This window comes from Ammospiza caudacuta, chromosome 5, assembly GCF_027887145.1.
Source record: "Ammospiza caudacuta isolate bAmmCau1 chromosome 5, bAmmCau1.pri, whole genome shotgun sequence".
Classification (NCBI taxonomy): domain Eukaryota; kingdom Metazoa; phylum Chordata; class Aves; order Passeriformes; family Passerellidae; genus Ammospiza; species Ammospiza caudacuta.
In genome coordinates this window covers 69,139,744-69,159,819 of record NC_080597.1, presented here as the reverse complement: position 1 = coordinate 69,159,819, position 20,076 = coordinate 69,139,744, and the positions used below count along the sequence as shown (strand labels likewise).

The following is a 20,076-nucleotide window of genomic DNA, read 5'->3' as shown; positions in this document are numbered from 1 at the left end:
CATAAAAATAACTCAACAAACTCTCATTAGAGGGAACAGGAGAAAAAGAGGACAAATAAAGCAACTTATAAACCAGGCTCGATATAATACTGCTTTCAGCATGTACCACTTCTAAGATATTATATACTCCTCACTTGTGGTGGTTCAAAACTTTCTACATGACAGCCTATACTTCTGCATGGAGGTCTTTTTTTTAAAAAAAAAAACAAAAAAACTCTCCTTTTAATTATTGATCTCTAGGGTAAGCCAGTGCTGCAAATGCAACCCCCACTAATGGGCCAGGTGCGCTGCAGCAGCTGCAGCACCAGCACAGCCCCAGCCCTGCCCCGCTGCTGACCTCAGCCATGACCTCTGAGGTTTCCCCTCATGGTTAGAAGAGGTAATTCAGTGCTGTGTTCGCTCCCTCAGAGGGAGTCCTGCTCCTGGTGCTGTCAGTCCCAGCACAGCAGGGTCTGGCTCAGGATGCTCCACGCGGGATTTGAGGGGAGCAGCCAACGGGGCCCATTCCTGCTCTCCTGCTGCCCCTCTGTTGCTTCAACAGTCATTTTAATTTCTGCTTTCAAAGGGCTTAGAATATGTTAATTATTTAAGCTTTACTCACTGGTTAGGTAGATAAAATTTTTAAAATGTGCTAAATGTGCTTTGGATTTTTTTCCATATGAGTAAGCTGAGGAGAGTTGCTGAAAAACTCCCCCCCCACCTCCCCCCCAAGCTATGCAATACTTATTAAAGCAGGACTTCTCTGAAAAAGGTTAACTGCTAAAATATAGATTTTTTTCCAATAAAATCGTAATTACTGACCCGTGTTAACTACTTAGTATTACAATATATTTCCTTTTCCTCAGTATAGAGTATCACAAGCACCAAAGTAACATTGTTCATAAAAAATTAAAGGCTATAAATAATAAATAGGATATTTGCTTACGTAATTCAACTAAATGAGTAATTCTGTGAGGATTTCTTGCTATTCTGGACTTCAGTGTCTTATTTGATCTATTCTGGTTTCTGTTAGCCCTGTGAATATTTCTCATGGTTCCTGGCCAGACCTTGGTAATGATCAAAGAAGACAAAGTCTCCACAGAATAATTCTCAGCTTTTGTATTAAACTTACAGAACAGTCATGCTGCTAGTAATATTCCTCACTGGTGAGCCTCAATATTTCATTTAAAAATATGATAGTCACCTACAAATACACATGGCAATCTCTGCATTAAATGTGGGATAAATAACAGGTAACTAACAGCAAAAGAAAAAAGAAGTGGCTACAATTCTATTTTGACAATCCTGGGATATCATAAACCAGCAAAGCAGAGCTTGGTGGTTTACAAAAGTTATCAGAAACACTAATTAGTTTTGCAGGCTGGCTTAGGGCAAGGATAAGTTCCTGACTGGAAACCTCATTTAGTCCTTAAACTGTTAATTTGTCATTGCTTTGAAAGTTTTGGCTGCTTTGGCTGTTTAGTCAATAAATCTCTGCATTAGATTTGCACTGTAGCAGTAGTTCACAAATTACACAATCAGAGTAATTCCTATTAAAGGGTACAATAGGTTTCTATTACCTGAAAGCTTAAAAAATGTGTTTCTGAAGGGCACCTCAAGATGTTACTTTCAAGTGCAATTTGACTATCCAGTTTATATAGCCGCTTTTAAAGATTCCAGGTCAAATTAAATTGTTGAAACCGTCCCTTCTGGCCTTGACATGCATAAATGTATAAAATTTCAGCAGGTGCTTTAACAAAGTCACATAGGACAAGCTGCACAATGACAGACACACACTTTGCACACTGTGAGGTATCAGCTTCTCCCTGGATGTTTCTGGTGAGAAATGCACATTGATGTACACACAGATACAAAGAGTGCCAAGAACTTTTCCTTGGTACCAGCAAGTTTCTACATCTGCTCTGTCACATGAACACAGAGTTACTCCATCCAGGTCCAGACAGAGTTACACTGCTGTGTGCACAGCTGAAGTGTACCAGCACATTTGCATGTGGGTAAGCACTGACTGGATTATAATAATAAAAGGAGATAGGCATCTACCTGGGCTGTTTAATTGGAATTAAATTTTACCTAGTTATTATCTCTCACCTGATTCCAACTGCGCTTAACTTTTTTATACTTAATAGTTCTCTTGACAGCAGTTTGGAATCACTTTAGATCAGCATCCTATTTCCAGTGACAGAGCAGTCAGGCTCTTTACACATACTTTATGACATAGCTATATTCTGTGCATGCTTCTTTGCATTAAAATGTAGCTAGCACTTATTATTAAATTTATTGTCCATACAAATAGAATCACATGACTGCAATTTAATGCACCATCTCATTTGTTACAGTAATATTTAAAGCCAAAATGTTCATATGTGATCTTATTTTATGGTTTCTTTAAAGTTTTTCATCCCCTTCCTAAAATATAGGAAGATCAATTGTCTGATTAAACTTTAGGTTTATGGATCCATCAGTGTGCAATGATTTTATTTGGAAAGAAAAAAACCCAAAAGAACCCAGAAAGTAAAAAGTGACTCAACAAGTGTCCCTCAGCCATATCTGGTGATATTTTGGAAAAACATAGTTGGCTATAATTGAACGCGAGTCCCTTTAACTCATTTTATTACTGTTGTTGCCTTAGGGAAAATAGAAGAACATAAAGGCAGAAAGTAAAAGTAATTCTTTTCATCTGTTATTATAAACAAAGATCTGAAGAGGGAGTCTGAAAATTAAATATACAATGCTGGCTGGATCTAGAAAGCATGTTTCTAAATTCGTCTGACAGGCACAGTTTTTCCAGTCAAATTACCTCTGGCCCTTTGGGTGTGCCAAAGAGAAGTTCATTCCTTTCTGTCAGGGTTCTTCCTTTGGAGGACATCTACAGCCAAATTTCCAGCTTTTCTCCCACCAACCTTCATTGCCATCCCTTTTTCCTTTCTGGCTTCCTGTCTCCATCACAGCAGTAAAATTCTTTACCAAAGCTAAAGACCCAGGATGCCCTTCCAGCCTGGGGAAAAGAGAAAGGTGAATGTCCCCTGGGAAGAGGGGGAAAATGAGTAAAAATCCTAAACAACTGGTCTCAAATGAGTTTGGGGACAGAATTTATTCTCAGTACAACCTACTACAAGAAGAAAAGTGTTTTTTGTGACACGTGTAAGATAAATATGCTGGATCATATTCCTTCTTACTCTCAACTGTTCCAGTTAGGATGCTGGGGTTTTCAGCTTGAGGGCTGCTCACCCCTTCTTGTGGACACAAGGTTCTCTAATGTGGACACAATTTCCTACCAAATAGTTCCTTGCCATTTGGGAGAGGAGAGAGTGAGACATTTGTAAGCAGTGTGCAGCTGTAATACTGCTGCTTTGGAAAACAGCTGACTACAGACAAAAGAGAAAGATGGGGGGGGAAAACCCCTCTAAACCTACAACCACTTTACTCAGAGGTGAACTGGGTTGGTGAAAAAGGAGTTAAAGGCATTGGAATCTTTCAAAGTCCTGTGGAGCTCTTGAACAGACCTGTACCCCCCAGGAACTTCTGGTTGTGCCAGCTCCAGTTCTTGGGTGGACCCCCACAACACAGCAGCATAAAGCCTCGTTTATGGCTTATTTCAGATGTTGGTCCTGCAGCTTGTGTTCATTAGGCATTTGCATATATTTCTTTCTATGAACTGACCAAGGAAAATCAGTTACTGTAAGGTAATAACTTGCGTCCTTGTACAGAGGAAGAATTAGGTTGGCAGTTGTTCATATTTTCATATTTTACCCATTTATGTATCATGGGAAGTCATTTAAGTCTTTCAGTATGGGGAAAAATCGATATAGATCAAGGAGAAAGCTAATTTTCCAATTTTGGGTTCATTTTTCTGTTATAGGTGTGACTATAGAAATTTGCTTCTGAAGGAAATTTAATATTCGGCAGATTTAATTCAGTCTTGAAGAAATGTTTTCTTTGTTACTTTTGAAATAGCGTTAGAAGAGGGAAAGTAAAGAGAAATGAAGGAAAAAATCTTCCCAAAGTTATGGGGTTTAATTTTCTATCAGTATGTGTTCCTCATGAGCCCTCATTTGGCCTTGGCAAAGTCTGAGAATTATTTATGGCTGAGTTTCCAGCTATTGCTATTTCAAAATGTTGTTGGGTAATTCCATGTTGTGATTTACTGCACCCCAAGATGGACAGAGTAGATTTACTCTTCATACATTTCTTTCCAGAAAAACACATTAACTGGATGACTGGTAGAAATTATAGATATGTTCTGTCCCTATTTTGTTTCAGGGCTTCAGTCTGAAGCTCATGAAGTTAAAGAAAAGCCTTTTCTTTGGTGCCGGTCACTATTTTTTCTTAAATTTGCCTCATGTCTCTTTTCTTTTTGACTATCTATTGTTTCAATAAAAGTTAATTTTAAAATTAAGGATAGGTTTGCTCTGAAAAAACACATATCACAGTTCCTCTATACTCAGGATGTGGTCACTATAGTACTATTAATTTAGGCCACAACTAATTTTTTTCTGTAGTTCTCTTGCTTACATATATCAAAAATAGTTCTACTAAATTTCTCCCTGCTGCACACAAGTTAAAGTATTGTCTTTTTCTTTTGTAGTAACTCAGAGAACTAAAGGGAAAGTTCTTAAAATAACCTAGAAAATAACATGCTATTTTTTTCTTCTTTTTTTTCTTGTTTTGTTTGTTTATTCTTCTTCTGACTGAATGGTGGAATCTCTGTTGTTTTAAATTATCAAATCATCTCATATTCCTTTAGGTAATTCCCTTTTAACATTTTCCAAAAAACTTTAGGTTACTATACATGCATCATAAATATATATATAGACAGAGAAAAAAAAATCCAACCAACAAAAAGATAACAAAATACCCAGCAAAGCCATTCGACAAATTCACATTTCAGCAATTTCACTTGGGTGCCAAGTTTTTACTGAGTGGGAATTTTAAGCTTCTGTCACTTAAGGTTTCTCTGGTTCAGCATCACTCTGTGGTGTCAAAGCAGTTTAATATCCCCACAGAAATTTCCCTCAGTAAGACATGTGAAACCTCCTGGAGTAGCTTACACAGAGTATTTATTTACAGTCACACACACTGCTAAGCAGCTGCCCCTTGGAGATGCCACAGCCTTTCGCTGCATTTCAACACTTCATGGCTTCACCTTCACTTTCAGCACACAGGTTTGGAGTGTGCTTATCTGAGGTGGCTGTGAGTGGAAGTCATTAGAGGATATGTCTATACTCTGCTTAAAAAAAAAAAGAAAAATGAAAATACAAGCTGACTGATCTGGAGCCTCACTACCCTACATGCCTGTAACAGGCTTGGCAACCTGTTTGTCTGAAATACTCCACCCAATTAGCAGGTGTTGATCCAATTCGGAAAGGGGGGGTGTAATCTGATTTCTGCAGGAGACAGGTGATTACTCCACCCAGATGGAAGAGATAGAGGAGAGAGACTCCTTAGATCTAGGCTGTGGTTGCGACTTAAATTGCTGCTGGGCTTGGTGAGACTGCCTGAGCTGAAACCCAACATTAATGTTCATTTCTTTGCTAATAAAGCTGTGCTCGTATTGTGGGGTAAGTTTACTCTATGGAACAAAAGAGATTTTTAAAAGTTATGGTCAGAAAAGAACTGGCTTCTGCTTGACCTCAAGGCTTCCCAATATTTTGATTTATTTCTAAAATACTCTTCTGTTTCTTAAATACATTTATTTTGTTCTGTAGGAAGTTCATACTGCTGAAAAATATAATGATTCAAAATAAGGGAAGCTTGCTAGAACTTATGGAAAGGTTTCATGTACAACAGTCATTGTGTGCCTGCAAAACCCAAAAACCCACTTATTTGCTGGACTGCATCCACAGAAGACTTTGGTTTGTCTTGTTAACTGTGCATTAACCAGATGTAAAAAATATGACAGTCATTAAATCAGGTATTTTGTGCTGAAGCCTTTTCTTGGCATCCCACTAGCTGTTCACAGGTCTGGAAAATTTAGCATATGCATCTTCTGAATAAAAATTTCAGGGTTTGATCCATGCCTTGTAGTTTGAACATACTGAATGCAGAAAAAGTTGTAAAAATTTTACTTCCAAAGATCACTGGATCAAATGGTTAGTGCTAATGACAAAGGTTTAGAGGTCTGATGTGCCAAGGGAGGCATCTACAAAGCATGGCTTCTAATGACTTCTTTTAATGGCTCCTGGATTAAGATTGTTTTCAGGATGGACCCTAGGGAATATGCCACCCAGCTCAGCCACCTCCATGCTTGGCTTTGCTGGTAAACCCTGGGCCAAATGACCAAATACCAGTGGTGACCCAGATTTCCAGGTGGGAAAGGCAGGGAGACATTTTGTGTTTGCCCTCACTAACACAAAGGCACAACCAGAGAAGCTTTCCATCTGCTGTGCAAGTGTGCTGACAGTACAACTGTTTGCTAATATGGCTTGCAGTTTTGTGGCTTGAAAGGAATCAGGATATATCTGCCTTAATTTTTTTTTTTTTTTTTTTGGCTGGCTTTTTTTAATCATCTGCTTTCTTCGCTTCTCTTTTCTTGCCTTGATGCTTTAATGGTTTAAATTCATGCAGACATCCTGCAACTTGAGTAAATTATACACTTTAAATATTCTCAAGAACTCCTGTCATATCAAAAAAATCAGACAGATAACAGGCATAGCTTACTTGGAAAGATAACTGGGAGCACAGTATATATCTGTACACAGTATACATCTGAACTATGCAATCAAAAATGTCTTATCAGCCCTCATCAGTCTGAAGTTTCTCAGGGCATATCTTGTCAGCCAGAGGAAAATTTAGGCATGAAACTAATCAATGGTTCCTGTGCAATGCTGGCAGTGGTTGCCATGCCTAAGAGTGGAGTCATTTATGATAATCTTCAGAGGAGTCAGATCCCCCAAATCACAATACCATATAAAGTCCTGTAGATCACAGCCCTGCACAAGGGCCACTGAATCCAGGGATCTGTCAGCTTTGAAAAATTAGGTATAATCTTAGTTTGTATTGGATTTGTGTGTGTGTGTGATGAAATGGACACTGCTTGTAAGGCTTTAAAAAATGGGGGATGTAACCAGGCAGAAGTAAGTTAATAGAGAGCCCTTTCTGTAACACAGACCTCAATACTTCAGCTGCTCAACGTGCTTCACTCAGCACTGCAGACCAGCTTTTTCAGGGGGTAGGACTATAAAACATTGATCCTGCTAATTGCCAGGAGCAATAATGACAAAAAGGGGACGTAGATGATGGTATTGGTCCCAGCTGCAAGGGGTGCGCAGTCACAAATCACAGTTTGCAAACGTTTTCCTGCCAGCCATCCTCCCCCACTCTAAAACCATGCACCTGCCTCTGCAGGTTCAGCTGGAGGGTTATCTCATGGAGTGCAGGTGCCAGGCAGGATTTCCCCACCCATCAGGGCCTGCACCCAGATCCCAGTACTTGGGACTTTCCTGTTCCTGCCAGCATTACCACAATAGCTGTGCAGCACTGTTGCCAACCAGCTTACTCCAATAAAATAAAATTTTAAAAGACCATTTCCTTTTAACAGGACTCCAGTAATTTGCTTTGTTCACTGCTTATTCTGGGTCTGTTTGAGCCAACTGTGCACTTGGACCAGTATTTTTCCAAATGTTACTGTAATAAAAAGAGGGACACAGCAATCAATTTAAAATAATGGTCCTGCATTTTAGAAAATCTTGCACCCAAACTAGAGGAGCTGTGAAAGCACACATGAGGCAGAGTGAAGAGGCCTCCTCACCCATATTTACTGACATGTTGAAGTCTTTCCTGGGTCTAGCTGAGAATCCATCATCTGTGTACATGGCAATCACACGTATATTTATTGCACTAACACTTCAGAAATATTTTCCTTGAAACAATGCTGCTCCATGCTGAAAAAGATATCTGCCAGTACTGACTGAAGTGATGGCAGTCAGCAGTAGCCCACCAGCAAAAGAGAGAAGTTAAAAAGCTCCCTGATAAGTCCAGAACATCTTTCAGCAGTGTGATAAATTTGAATGACAGCAGTAATATTGGGGATTACTTATTCTCCATGGATATCCCTGACCTCATCACTTGAAAATTCAACTAATGGGACAGAAGAAGGAAGAAAAAAGTAAACATAATAATTAACCTCATGCATGGGACTTTATATGAAAGCTGTCCATCCATTTTGATTTAAGACAAAACATGTATTTATTTTGCTTGTCCAGCTGTTAGATGATAGTTCTAAATCCTCTTGCCCATCCAGTTCAGACAAAATCTTATAATATTTTAATCACTTGGCTATGTGAGAAGACTGATATAAAGGAAGAATGTAATACTGGGTTTGATGCTTATCTGGATTAAATCAGCAGAAAACTGTTGAAGCTAATGATGCTGTAAAGGATCATTTAGCCTACTACTTATTGCCCTGCATAATCTGGCCATTTGCATTTGCTGCAATATCTGAGAAGCAGTATGGACATCACTATTGGTTTAAAAAAAATGAAGCCACTTTCGTAAAATAAGGAGAAAAATCTGGATATTAGTTAGTCACAGGGACTTATCTTTCAACTTAAAAAGATGTCATTAAAAACTCTTTGCTGCATTAGTAATCCAGATCGAAGGACGTAACTTCCACGCTTCTGGAGAAGAGATAATTACTGGAAACTCATAAAACCCACCTAAATTCTGTTTTAATTTTCATATGCGGAGCAGATGTTTTGACAGATGGATGGACTTTATTTTTGTAACTGTCCGGGAAAAGTCTGCATAACACAGCCTAATCAGTGTTACATATCTTTACTGTTTGTTTTTCAATCTTTCTGCATTTGGCTCTTATTCTTTTGGTTGCAGACATTTTCTGTGTAATTTATTTTTTCAGGCTAATCTCTCTCTGCATAAGCCCTTCTATCAACTCGATATATAAATATCAGAAAACTCTTAAAAAATAAATCTGTATGTTTGGTTTGTAAGTCAGATACATTGATCTTCATATAGTGGGTGCTTTTCTGGAAAACCTAACTAACACTTTATCTCCTCTTCGAGACAGGCCCTCTGCCCTTCTAGCTGCTATAGAATTTGGAATTAAAATTTTGAGTTTCCATACCTGTCCAGGCACACTGGACCTCTTTGACTTTAATTCACACTTTGAATATAATTGACAATCTAATAATTTCTTAACTTGTTTTACAAGTAAGACTTTAGCACAGGAGAATTTGCAGCTGAGGTAGCGCTGTGGCTGCATTACCATAGTATGGTGCAGATTCTTTTAGCCACTTTAATTTCAATAAATCATCAGCGTGGGACTGAGGATCTGAACCCCACAACTTCCTCAGTCTAGTCTAGAGGAAGTGTAAAAAGGTTTATGGTGCCTGAAATTCAATCCTTTTTCTCACTCAGGAACGCCCAGTGGATTTTTGGGGCACGCTCTCTCAGGTGGCCAAACGTACCTGTAACTCCCAGAGGCAAGGTAGAATGGTTTCAGTTGGATACCCTGGTGCATTTATGCACCAAACTAACCCCAGGAAACCTGTGGGAGCTGCTTGGGCTTTGGTGAAGGTTATGGTACTTATTCCTTCAAACAAAGAAGCAAACTGGGTTGTGCCTGAGGTTTGTGGTGCCTGCTTCAGCTACTGCACATGTCACCATTTCTTTGGCCATCTGTTGTAGGCTGTTGGCCATCATGCCATCACAACTGTTTGCAGACACAGATCCAGCAGATCCAGTCATATACATGAAATAGTAACTATTAAAGAATTTCTCTGTGTCAGAAAAGAGAAGAAGACTTTGCAGGCTGTGCTAGAAGGTCTCAGATGTGATTTAGGGATTTAGTTTCTTGGATTTTAAGATAGCAGCACTTCTGTACAAGGCCAAAGGCAGAACCTACAGCTCTTGTGGAAACCGTAGAGCATTTATTGAAACATAAATGAAGATTTATCCTCTCCAGGGGTAGGCAGATAAATGAATGGGTATTTTTGAGGACTGCAGTAACTCCCACATGATGTACCTAATTTTCCCTTTGAATATCTACTTCAAACATTCTATGCCATATGCAAGCACTCATGCTTTCTGCTGTATTTATGTATATATAAACTCAACCTTTAGGGCATAAACCAGTGTTTAGCTTCATATAGACAAGAAAGGTTTCCTAGTATTAAGCTACTGACTATAATGAACAAGATTATTAGAAGCAAGAATTTTTAATGAGTCACTGTGATAATCCCAGTGCTCCTCTTCTTTAACGTTTATTTTCATAACTCATCCAAGTAATACTTTCCTGCCTAAAGAGAACTTATCAAACCTTGCATTAATTTGTATCCACATTATTAGGCTAAAAGTATTTAAACTCCTACAACACCCTGCTCTTGGGTTTGAAAAAAAAACTTATTTCCACATGGAAAAGAATATTTAAAATCTGCTTTTCTTTCTTCATCTGCTTTACTTGACAAAGAACAATATCCAAAGGGTATAGATATGTCCAGAATATATTCCCTTTGAACAGCATCCCTTTCTTGGGGAAAATAAAAATGGATACAGAAGCACTGGGTGGCTGGATTCACACATGGCACAGTGTTGAACTTCCCTGAGAAATTTTCCTCTCAACTTCTGCCTCTGGGTTACCTCCTCTTCCTCTGGTGGATTACTTCTTCTGGGTTACTTCCTCTTCCTTTCTCCTGCCTGCTGTATTTTGTATTTTCTCCTGCCTGCTGTATTTTGTGAGACACTGCCTGCCTTTCGTCGCCTTTGTCTCCCTCGCAGTGCCTTGGACTCTGCATTCCTGCCGTGCAATGCCTGGCCCTGCTGGCACAGACCTCCCCTCCATCAATCCAGAGCTCTCCTGGGGGTCTGGCAGGGGGACACGCCGGTGCCAAGTGGGGCAAGCGCAGCTGGAGACACCCAAGGCATCCCGGGCTCCAGCCAAGGGGGCTGGGGAGCTGCTTTGTGGTGGGGCTGACGTAGCCACCAGTGTGGGGACCAGCAGAGCTGCCTGCCAGGCTTCACAAGCAATGGGGCCTGAATGCCACTGAATTTGTCCTGTGAGAGCAGGAATGGGGAAGCACAATGGGAATGGGAACGGGAGTCGGTCACCCAAGTCTCACATGGAGGCAGACCCAAACTGCATTCGGTGCACACGCACTTTCCCTGATCCCTTCTTTGTCATACCCATGTGCTGAGATTTAGAGTCTCTGCAGGTCATTCAAAACTGTTAAAGTTGGTTTATTACAGGTCTGTGGGAAGCTTTTTTGTCCCAGAGTCACATAAACCAGGAAAACCGAATAGTCACCAAAGCAAACTCTTGCTAAGTTCAGAATATCAAAGGAGCAGATATGACATTTCCACACATAATGGTGTACCTGTGCAGCTGTGCTTGAGCACAGTTGGACAAAGGAAGGAGCCTGAGATGGAAATCAATGTGCCTCTTGCTATTGTTCCAGGGAGAATAGCACCGTCTCCCAGGCAGGGCAGAAACTTCACTTTGAACTTCCTGAGTTGACAAGGGCTTAAATCAGAGCTGTAACTTTACTTTGATGTCATTTATTGTAGTTTAATACCCTTCTTTATTTATTTTTTTACTACCATGTAAAATATATAAAGAAACCTAATCTGGTAGAGAGGTGTATGAGAATTTACTGAATAGACCTTAATGGTTCCTTTATGCAGCTATAAAACAGAGGGGAGCTACAAGAGCAGTCTGAACTCAACTAGGAACTTTAAATTTTATATGAATTTATTCGTCATAGTCAAAGATTTATTGCTGTAGGTATTTGCCTTTCCCATTGTTTAACTGGATTGTGTATTTCTCAGATACCTAAGGTAGAAAACACACTGTACAGGGAATTGGGAGAGCTTGAAAAGAAGGATGAATAAGCTAAATCTGCTTTTGGAAATGCATTGTAAATTTGAAGTCACTTGACTGATATTTACTCATTCACACTACAATCAGTCCTGAATATTGGATGTTCAAACATGGCTATGATAGGGTTAATCCACCTTCTCCCACAGGCTGATCTGGAATAATTCAGTGAAGGTGGTGATAGAACTTTTCTCAATTTCATCTGCAGCAATCAAAGAAGACTGCTGCCCCTAATCCAAGTAGGGTTTTTCCATCCCACCTTTACAGCATTAGCCATCTAATACCTTCTTGCTGTGTGTTACAGACAAGCTGAACAGCCTCAGTGAGGGTGGTGTTAACAGCACCAAGGCTGTGTGTTCAGTCCCCCTGTGGGCCATTCACTGAGGAGCTGGACCTGGTGATCCCTGTGGGTCCCTTCCAACTCAGAATATTCTCTGATTATGTGATTCTGAGTGCATATACACTCGCAGGTGCTGTGTTGCTGTAAATCAGAGTAATTCCTCTGAAATCAGCACAATTTATTCACACTGGCTCTTGGTCCAGCCCATCTACTCACAGCATTTTGTCTGTGGCCACCAGCCTCGAACACTTCATGTTCTTCAGGTAGGTAGTTTTAACAGCTTTAGTAAAGGATAATAGTGCACCATAAAGACATTTTTAAAATTATGATACATTAAACCTGATGAGGAAAAGCACTGTTTTAGAGAAACAGTGTTGGTTTTATATCAAGCCAGATACAACTTTTAAGTGAGAAATTTCTGATTTATTTAATAATGCACACACATCATTACTCAGCTTTAAATTATATGGAGTCAAAGTCGGATGCTCCATCTGAAACACAGAATGCCAGAATTCAAGAAAGGATCTATTTCAACTTTGTTAATGTTAAATGAATTTGGGGTATTTGTCCATTTTACTCTTGTAGGCATTGAATTTTTAATACACTTTCATGGGTTATCCATATTTCTTTCACTTAAAACAGCAAAGAATAACAGCATTAATAAAAATATATAAACATATCTTTTTATGATTTATGCCCAGTATTTGCTTAGTACTCTACCATATGACAGTGGAAAGCAGTCTGTGGATAAACATAAATATAATAAATGTATGCTCATGCTTATACTTGTGTGTGGAAAGAATAAGAATGGTCCAGAAATTCTGTGTGTTTTCATTAAGAAAGGTCAGAATGAAAAGAATTAAGAGTAACATCGATCTCTGTTTCTTTCAATTTCCTGTTGGATTACCTTAACTATCTCTATGTTTTCCCTTCCATCTCTGTTGAAAAGATAACAGCAGTAAGTCAGGGCTGCAGTAAGATCCTGGATGCTTTTCTCTGGGTGCTCTTTTTAATACATGGCCATTATCTGTTATGCAAATATACAATAAAATTGTAAGAGCCGTGTCATTCCAGCACAGCCCTTTGTGTGAGGCAGGGAATCAGTGTTTCATCTGTGTAAGTTCATTGCTTCTCCCTGTGCAGGCCTAGGGCATTCCTCAAACTGCACATGCATTTTCCTGGCAGAGCCTTTATTTTGTGTTTGGGAGTACCTGGTTTAATTAGCCAGTGAGCTACAGAGAGGGAGGATGCCAGCCAAGGAGATTTCTGTGGGTGCAGTAGCTCAGGTGGTGCTTCCGTGGGCTCTTGTCTGCTTGGACAGGTAGAGTTGAGCAGTGTATCAAAACTCATCAAGTACACAGAGAAAAATATTCCTTATCTTCAACACAGACTTTACTGGAAATACTTAATTCCGTTGTTCTCATTTTCCTTCTGTATGAAGTCCATTTTTTTCAGTTGTGTCAGCAGACTGACTTGAAGGCATTGACATATTTCTTTTCTATATCAGACCAGATTGAGATAAAAATATTAAACAAATGGGAAAATTTGTCATCTTGACTATCCATTTTAATAACATTAGGCATTAATAATGACAGTTTTGTTAACAGGTAACAGATAATGTTTGTACTAGGGACTTTTAGTGATGCTATTAAGCTCTTATTTGCTGAGAACTAAAATAACTCATGATGGATAATTTACTTAGGAATAAAGTAGAAAGTCCAGGTCTTGCAAAGCTTGTATTCTAGGGGTTGTAATGTATTCATATGTGTAAGACTGGCCCATAGAAACAGGCAGTGGGAGTGAGGCAGCATTCATATGATTGTTAAAAATGCTATATCAATGACTTGGTTTTCATCAGCTCCTTCCATCTGGCCCATTTTTCTTCTAATTGTTACTTAATTGAATACAAGCAAACAGTTGGTCCATTTTTCTTCATTATTTCATTCTGACACATTTCTATAAATGGGTTTTGTCTTGAAAACACAGCAATAGAATAAATTACAAAGATGAAGCATGTCTGAAACAAAAACTAAGATTTTTTTTCTGTAATCTTTTCTTCGGGGTTGGATGCTTTATTAAATAGCAACCAAAGATATTTAAATGAGAAATTAAATCAGGCTATTTATTAAATGCTTAGCAGTAAACAATCTTATGAACAGCATGAAATGATCACACTTTACAAATCTGTTCATTCAGCCACGTCTATCTCTAGCACAGAAGAGCTCCCATTAGTCAGAATCACTGAATTAACTCTATGAATATTTTTTTCTCATTTTCTTTGCAGAGAGAATGTGCTAATTTCATCAAGGTGCTCAAGGCTTACAACCAAACCCACCTGTATGCTTGTGGAACAGGGGCTTTTCATCCAGTCTGCACCTATATTGAAGTTGGAAGCCATCCTGAGGTAAACTGTTATAAAACAATATTTTTCTTTTTGCTCTTTTTAATCTTTGTTGGTGTTTAGCCATGATCTCTTCCTGCCAAAATGCATTCCCACTAGTTTCTGTGGCTTGGGAAGCAGATCTGGTAAGACCTGCTCCTGAATCAGGTGCTGACGTGCTGATTGATAAATCACAGCAGTATCTCTCACTTTTCTGCCCTGCACAGCATCTCGTCCCCTAGGGGATTAAATAAGTATAAGTAAGCCCATTCTACCTGGCCCATGAAGTTAAAAAGCACTAGTTTTTTTGTAATTGAGACAAATACCAGATATAAGAGGGGTAGTTCAGCCACTGGGTTTATTCTGGGCCCAACACTGGTTTTAGTTTCCTCCCAGTCACTACAGTCTGACACCACCTCAGCTTTCTCCCAGCTGAGAACTAAAAAAGTGTCACACCTTCATAAATCCCCCTTCTGAGGTTTGTCCTAACACACTGGCAGTTTTTCATATGTCACCTAGGTTTGTTTTCCTTAGTTTTTCGTGAAAAATAAATCACTCTCTTTTCGCCCATTTCTCTAATCTCTTCCTGATTTTTGCTTAGTATTGCAGAATTCTTGCAGTAGCTCTTGTACCATTTTCTCAGTGATCATCATAAATAGATAAGTGAGATCTTCCCTGGTAAAAAGCAGATTCACTCAAAGGAAGCCATGGGACTAGACTGGTTTTCATGGCTGAAGATTTGACTGGAATGTCTCTGTGCTGCCCTTCAATACTTTTTCTCTCTAGCTCAGCCTCTCTTTTATTTTTCTGTTGATTATGTAATATAAATTAGTCTCCTGTACTGTGTTTCTGTCTGGCTTACAAGAGTATTGCTCAATGGACTGTTTCAGTTTAGCAGTCAGACTCCTGATGTGCTTTCAGCATTTATGGATGTGTTTTACCAGTGAATCCATAATTGTGTTACTTGTAGCTTCTGTGATCTTCAAAAAACCAGCTCTTTCAAGTTACCTTATGCCTTTGCAATTCAGGTTTGCAGATTTCCTTGGAAATAAAGACATCATTGTTGAATGAATGATGACTATTTCTTCTCACAGATAAATTAACAGAGCCTTTGAGTGTTGACTTCATAGTCTGGGAACTATTTTTCCCCATGAAAATGTCTTTTGATATTTGAAACATAAATCTTTAAAATGTCCTAAGAACAAGGTTTTGAAGGGATAAGGGAGCTGCTGAGCAGAAAGGGTTTTGTTCATATTCTTTAATGCTTTATTACAGTGCATTCTTGGCAATTAGTAATTGTCTCTTGACCACACACAGTATGTCATTGCTTACTGCATTAAACAGATTCTCTGCTTCCTGAGATCCATTTGGGAATTGGTAGACATATTAATTAACTCTAGTTCCATAAGATGTGTGTCAATCAATCCTTGGCTATCTGCCAGGGGAATCTATCTGCACAGAGATAGCTCCTATGAGGTCATTTACTTCTACATTTGGCTGGTTTATTGCTGTACCATAAAACTAACACACACTTTATCAAGGATTTCTAGAAAGGATGATCGGAGATGAGAGGCCAGATCTAACCTTGGTTTAACATTCTGGGTTTTTAAAGTCTTGAATCAGTGATGTGTTTTGCCCTAAAGTGAAAGAGGAGTCTTGTTTTAGCTTCTTTTTAGCAGTCCCTAATTACAAACAAAATGTGATTTTTTTTTTTTTGAGGGGGGGTTGTTTTTTTTCTTTTAAATTTTTGGTTTTTTTTTTTTTCATTTATGCAGTAAGTTTGTAAGTCTCCTTTAGCCTGATTATTCTCATGACCCTTATTTTCTTATTCGCAAATGAGGGAAATCAGGATTGTGTTTATCTGAATTGCCTTGAACACTATTGGCTTTTGTTTTCTTTCTCATACTTCAAATACGAGTGAAATCATCTTCACCTGTCTTTGCAGTGGCACAAGTTTCTGTGTCCTCTGAATAGCTGTGCAGGAGGGTTTAGTGCTGTCTCAGGTCAGGTCTGCCCATGCAGAGAGAAGGTGAGGCAGGCAGGATGCAGTGTACCCATCTCTTCTTGGGCTTTGACAAATCTAACAGTCAGCCTGGGTTCTGTCCCTTGAAAGGCTGAAAATCACATTAATAAATTAATTTATTAGATCTGCAGTGAAAAGTAATCTGTCCTTTCTCTCAGCTAGAGCCTGCTCCTTCCTCTCCCATACTACCTAGCCAGGAATTTCAAATGTGCTTCTTCTGTGGGAGGTGAGGAAGAGGAGGGTGCTTGATTGACAGCAGCTATTAGAGACACCATGAATGAGGGGGATACAATCTTAACCCCTGCACCCCTGCACGCTGCATCTGTGAGAGCCAGATGGTTTATGTTCTCATGTCAGGCAGCAGCACTGGACGTGTCAAAGGGCCATTGCTTCCGTATCACGTAGAGTTTGTACCTCCCCAGCATACTAAAGAAGGTAATAGTATAAGCAGAGACAAGCAGTTGATTATGAGTTAAAAATTGCCATCTAAAATACTTCCTGAAGATTTCTTGTCTGCCACAACACTTGTGGAAAATTAACTGATTTCACCATCTGCTTATTTATTTTTCAAGCACTTAAAAAGGTAAATGTGAACTGATTAGGGAAATAGTCAGGGAATGTACCTACTCTCTAGTATGACTGCTTGTTTATCTGAGCTCTGAATGTAACCCACCTGCCTGAATCCAAAGAAGAGAAAATCAGTGTGTGTGCCAAACTGGAGAGGGTGGAGAAGTGAAATTTAAAGAAAAGAGTGGCATGTGATAGAGGAGATTCTGGAAGCAATTGGAGTAGGCTGCAGGAAGCTGGAACATGGTACAATTTTTATGACTGGGGAAAGGAAATAAATTACTTTGTGTGACAGTCATAAAGTAATGGGAATATGAATTGTTATATCTGCTGAATATGTCTTTGATATGAAGCAGTGTATCACAGCCCCATTCCATACCTGAAGAAAATAATTTCTGGTGATGGAACTAGACAGGTTTAATTGAGTCTGATGAAGTACAGTATCAGAAGTAATAATAAAAAGCTAAAAGGATATGAACGGCATGCTGTGCATCTGATTAAAAATGATGTGCACAAATGTATACAACCTAATATGTTGTGAATTACACCGCAGTCTAAGGAGTAAAGCAGACTAATCTTCGCTTAAATCCATTCCAGATGTGTAAGCTGAATAACCACAGTATTTAGAGGGAAGAATAAAGTTAATGTTTCAATAGGCTTTAAGCACGTAAGCCATGAGGAAGCAGGAAAGAACATATTGAGAGAGAACATAGTGTGTGGATATGCAGAAAATACCTGAGGGCAGCCAAATGTAAAGCTTGATATCATCCATTTTATGTGCAAGAGTCTAGGGGAGATGACCTAACACAGATACCTACACAAACTTCAGGGATCTGGGCTTGGGCAATATGTGGCATTCTGTCCTTACAATGCAATATAATACAAGAAACCAATTACCAGACAAAGCAAGAAAGTGATTAGTAAAGCTGTGTTTTGCACCCACTGACTTCTGAGGAAACAGGGCTGGATGTGTAGGAGTGTTGTACTTAACAGTTGCAAAATTAAACAAGTCGGATCTGTGCTGGAAAGGAACAAATCCAACTGCAGGGAGACACAGAGGTGCCTTAAACCCCCTAGAAAATCACCACAGGATGCAGAATGCACCTGCCCATGCGTGCCTGAGCAGGGGGAAGGAGCCCTGCTCCCTTTCCCCGGGGCTCCCTTTGGGGCAGTTTGAGTGAACCAGCAGGGAACAGTCCTGTTTCAGTAAGAACAGGATTTTCCATTTACTTAACCCTTACACACAGGTGGAGGTGTACAGAATGCCCTATAGTACCTTTTTTTTTTTTTTTTTAAATGCTCAGACAGGCATTGCAAGAGCTTTACAAAATTGTTTGCCAGATCCTCAGCAGGAATACATTAGGGTTTCTTCAGCAGAGGTAAATCACTAAGTGCTGTCTGAAGAACTAAACCAGCTTCTTTTATTGTCTCCTAATTCCAAATTTCTTGTCATTGTCCAACAGATTAAAACTCATTTTTAACTGCATGAACTTAAAAGATCTGGGATTACTTTACTTGCAGGTTATTTCTCAATCAATAAAGAAGGTTTAAATTCAGTTTAGATTTATGATGTACATAAAACATTAAGTTATTGCATATGAAGTTATAGAATGCTACCACCTGTAACATATTTGCTTTTTCCGGACTCTGTGTATTTTAAAAATCTTTGGTTCAGCTCATAAAATTTTGCTGAAATATACTTTCCACTCTTTTTTATCCCTTCTTTTCTTCATATTAGAAAGAGGTCCAGAGTGCATTTCCTAAGTAATGGACATCTTGTTCTGACACATTAATGCGTCTATCAGTTTGTCTCTCTGGATATATTGTATATATTTATAGCCATGGAAGAGCATTTTTTTCCTGAAATAATGACTTTGAAGAAACACGCTAGCTGAAGGATCAATGCTGCTGCTGGTACTAAACATGGTGTGTTTATCTAATGCAAAAAATCAGGTGAAACATTGATTTCAGTAGTAGTAGATGTGGCATAAATTAGCCAATTTCATTGAGGACAGCAGACCTGTGTCAGTTTATGTCAGTCAAGATTCTGAGCTGTGGTTTTTAAGTGAAACATTACAGCAAATAGTTTTTTAAGTTAAAAATCACCTGAGGCTAGTTTTCTTTCCATCTAGTTAACTGTACCTTTATATGGTATTTATATGCTTATATAGAGAAAGTATGAAGGAAAAGGATACTGTTAAAGGATTATTTTCATTTGAGTTTGAACTGTTATGTGTGGCACACTCGTTCTAGGCATCACAATAATTACAGAGAAATACCATTAAAAGATGATCTGCTTTACAGACTGCAATAGTCTTCTTTAGTTCACAGGTGCCTTAACCTTTCAAACTTCCAGATATCCTGTTACTATAGTACAGGAAAACAAAACTGAAGAGACAGAAGGCACAGTCTTAGAGCACTTCTTTCCATTGCATGAGTAATTTTACCACGGAGAAAAAGAAAACATCTCTTAGATCTTTAAAGGCTGATGTACTTCACCTTGTGTCATAAAAAGCTGAGAAGTGATTTCTGCCATACAGGGAAATCCCAGAACATTTTGCTTGTGCTAATGTTCTTGTCTGTGGAAGATGGCAGGTAACAGGGTAATCAGTGCTAGGCACACATCTGTCCAGGCACCTCACAGGATCAGTGGCCAAAATCACAAAACAAAGGGGCTGGATTCCTCTGGAATCTGTAAACCATCACTCCTGCTGCTCCTCATGACATCGATTTCCAGTCCCTTAGACTACCCTCTGTGAAAGTGCTTCACACAAAATCAGGCTCTTCACACATGTGCAGTTTACCTCCACTTGTTAAAAAAGAATAAATCTTGTCATAGCTATCTCCATCCTAGCACATTTTAACTATATAGTTTTATATACAGTTATATGTAGCTATGTATAGCGTATTATTCTTTTTCCAAGCCATAATTCATTATG

At 39.0% G+C, this 20,076-nt stretch overlaps 1 protein-coding gene across 1 annotated transcript in view; it reads left to right on the top strand.

Moving 5' to 3' along the window:
- SEMA3A (semaphorin 3A) overlaps positions 1 to 20,076 on the top strand; it is a 165,330-nt gene that overhangs the window by 52,662 nt on the left and 92,592 nt on the right. Inside the window, exon 4 of the mRNA XM_058806151.1 lies at positions 14,452 to 14,571. Coding sequence (XP_058662134.1) covers positions 14,452 to 14,571 — 120 coding nt within the window. The remainder of the gene's footprint in view (positions 1 to 14,451; positions 14,572 to 20,076) is intronic.